Source organism: Mustela nigripes, chromosome 11 (genome assembly GCF_022355385.1).
Source record: "Mustela nigripes isolate SB6536 chromosome 11, MUSNIG.SB6536, whole genome shotgun sequence".
Lineage (NCBI taxonomy): Eukaryota > Metazoa > Chordata > Mammalia > Carnivora > Mustelidae > Mustela > Mustela nigripes.
In genome coordinates, this window is record NC_081567.1 from 35725574 (window position 1) to 35728777 (window position 3204).

At 48.7% G+C, this 3204-nt stretch overlaps 1 protein-coding gene across 2 annotated transcripts in view; it reads right to left on the reverse strand.

Moving 5' to 3' along the window:
* The window catches only part of DNAJA3 (DnaJ heat shock protein family (Hsp40) member A3), a 30292-nt gene that overhangs the window by 24855 nt on the left and 2233 nt on the right, over positions 1-3204 (reverse strand). For both annotated transcript variants that reach the window (XM_059415446.1, XM_059415447.1), the window contains exon 2: positions 1265-1398. In XM_059415446.1, coding sequence (XP_059271429.1) covers positions 1265-1398 — 134 coding nt within the window. The remainder of the gene's footprint in view (positions 1-1264; positions 1399-3204) is intronic.

Consider the following 3204-nt stretch of genomic DNA (forward strand, 5'->3'; position numbering starts at 1 on the left):
GGAGCCCGATGTGGGACTCGATCCCAGGACGCTGGGATCATGACCTGAGCCGAAGGCAGCTGCTTAACCAACTGAGCCACCCAGGCGTCCCTCCTCTCCCACTCTTAACTCAGGTACCCTGCCCTCCAGCTCAAGAGAAGAACAAGTTATTCACTATCCCAAACCAGGGTCTCTGCTTCCTACGCCCATGCCTTTGCTCAGTCCGTTACAACTCAGGAACGGACAAAGAAACTGAATACACATCCAGCAAACGGCCAATAAGCACATGGGAAGGAGCTCAGTGTCCTGCCCCCCACTGAAAAGCAAATTAAAACCACAGTGACAACCCACTTCACACTCACTAGGGTGGCTGTACTCGAAAGAACAAACAAGAACAAGTGTCGCTATGGGTACAGAGAAGTCAGAACCCTCTGACGGTAGGAATGCAAAATAGTGCAGCCGTTTTGGAATAGTCCGGCAGTCCTCAAAAGGTTAACCATGGATTTGATCACGGTGACCCAGCAATTCCACTCCTAGGTGTATGAACATACTCACGAGGAATGAAAACATAGATCTACACAAAACCTACACATGGATGTTCCCAGCAGCACTCCTGGTAAATAGCAAAAAAGGGAAAACAAACAAGGCACCTGGGTGGCTCAGTTGGCTAAGCATTCAACTATTGGACTCAGGGTCCATGAGATCAACCCCCCGTCTGGCTTCGTGCTCAGTGGGGAGTCTGCTTGAGATCCTCTCTCTCCCACTCCCTCTGCCCCACCCTGCTGTGAGTGTACACATGCGTTCCCTCAAATAAATAGGTAAATCTTAAAAAAAAAAAAAAAAAGGACTTAAAAAAAAATCTTTGGTGGGGGCGCCTGGGTGGCACAGCGGGTTAAGCCTCTGCCTTCAGCTCCGGTCATGATCTGAGGGTCCAGGGATCAAGACCAACATCAGGCTCTCTGCTGAGCAGGGAGCCTGCTTCCTCCCTCTTCCTCTGCCTGCCTCTCTGTCTACTTGTGATCTCTCTCTCTCTGTCAAATAAATAAATAAAATCTTAAAAAAAAAAAAAATCTTTGGTTCTGCCTATCTTTCTTCTGAAGTATTAATGAGCAGGGCCCAATGTGCCTGAGGAACAGTCCAGCAACACCCACTGTTCTCATCTCATTCTACACTGTCAGCCGCATGGAACCCATATATATGGGCAGCTGTGGCTCACTCGTGAGCAGACTAGACCAACAGCATCCCTTCTACAGTCTTGTCCCTAAAATCTGGCTTCCATACAGACCTGGTAATAGGCTTTCTTGATCTCCTTCTGGCTGGCATTTCGGGGCACTCCTAATATCTGGTAATAATCCTCTTTGGCCAAAGGGGAGCTCATGTGGAAGGAGGCAGTGCAAACAAAAGGGTAACTTCTTACTCCTAAAAAAGAAAAAAAGGAAAGAAAATCATTCTGGGAATGTGCTCAACAAAAGGAAATTGTGAGTATACCTGCCAGCCAGGTTATACCTGTAAAGGAACAGAGGTCACAGCTTTGGAGTCGGCTTTCCTCCAAGCCCTCTGGAGACCTAACTCACTGCACTTCAAAAATGGCCAAGGCCACTGGAGGCATTGAATATAAAACAAACACCACTAGGCAGGGCTGATTCTGCTGAACCACAATACAATGAGGTGGTACCCCCACTACACCACCAAAGGAGCAGCACCCCAGACACAGACTGGACCTGCAGGACAATGAAAATGGGACCTAGTCCCACTCTTACACTACCCAAGCACCAGCACTGTACCAGGTACCTTCACATGTGTTGTCTCCCTTAATGCTTAACAATTCTCCACATTCCTTCCCTCCACCAAGCAACCTTGGGGATCTGCTTCCGGGGTGGCTCTCGGAGGGTGGTCTCTGGACCAGCAGCACCATCAGCTTGTTGGAAATGCCCATTTTCAGGCCCCACCCCAGACCTGAGTCAGAAACTCTGGAGTGCAGTAGCCTATGTTTAACAAGCCCTCCAGGTGATGATTTTGCCACATGCTAAATTTGAGAACCACTGTACTAAAGAAATAGTTCTTAGTGTTCAAAGTCACAGATCTAAGAGTATCTGATAAAAGTGCTGCCCTTCCCCTAAAAACAATACACCTATATAGACACACAGGGTTAAAAGGCCCTGTGCCTGAACCTGATCACCCCAGAGCAGCTAATGGGTCAATGCCCAACGCAGGCAGCCATATGCCCTTTCATGCTTCTGGCATCAGGACCAAGAGAACAGTCACCAGCAGACACACTGTGCACCCCCCCCTTGACTGCACTCTGTGCATGTGGTTGACTAAGTTGGGCTGGTCTGTCACCAAGTGAAACAGGGGGAGCTCCCCACACCTTGAGCCCTGCCTAACCCCCAATGCATCCTGTGACAACCAAAGATAGAGTGCAGGGCTGGGGGTGAAAGGGAGCCTCGTTAAGGCATAAAAGTCATGACAGCTCCAGGTTTCCAAGTCAAACTTCTGTCTACAAAGAAGCTTCTAGATTCCCCATTCATTCATTCAGCAAATACTCACTGAGCATTTACTACTTGCCAGGCACTGGGTTCTGCACTGGGAATAGGCAGCAGACCATTCAAAGGAACTGCCATTCTGGAGCTTACAGATATTCAAGATCTTAACACTGTAGCAAGCACTGAGAATACAAGATGAAGAAAAAGGCCAAAGCCAGCACTCTCAAGTAGCTTACAGTCCTGCAGGTGAGTATGGAGGCAGTGTGCAAGGAGATATTAGTACACAAGGACAGGCAGAGTCACATACAAAGAGTCACCTAATCAGGATTTCTCAATTGCACATTGTTGGTGATGGGATTGGATTCCTCCTGGTGGTGGGACTTTCCTATTGTTATGCACCCCCAACTCACCTGTTGAAGCCCTAATTCCCAGTGCCTCGGAATGTGACAGTTATTGGAAGTAGGGTCTTTAAAGGCAACCCTCCTAAACACTGATCTTGGACTTCGAGCCTCTTAGAACTGTGAGAATAAATGTGGTTCTTTGTCATGGCATCCCTGGCCAACTAAAATACCTATGTGTCAAAGGATGTTCAGCAGCACCCTAGTCAACTACTTTTAAGAAGCACACTCTAGGGGCGCCTGGGTGGCTCAGAGGGTTAAGCCTCTGCCTTCGGCTCTGGTCATGATCTCAGGGTCCTGGGATCGAGTCCCGCATCGGGCTCTCTGCTCAGCAGGGAGCCTGC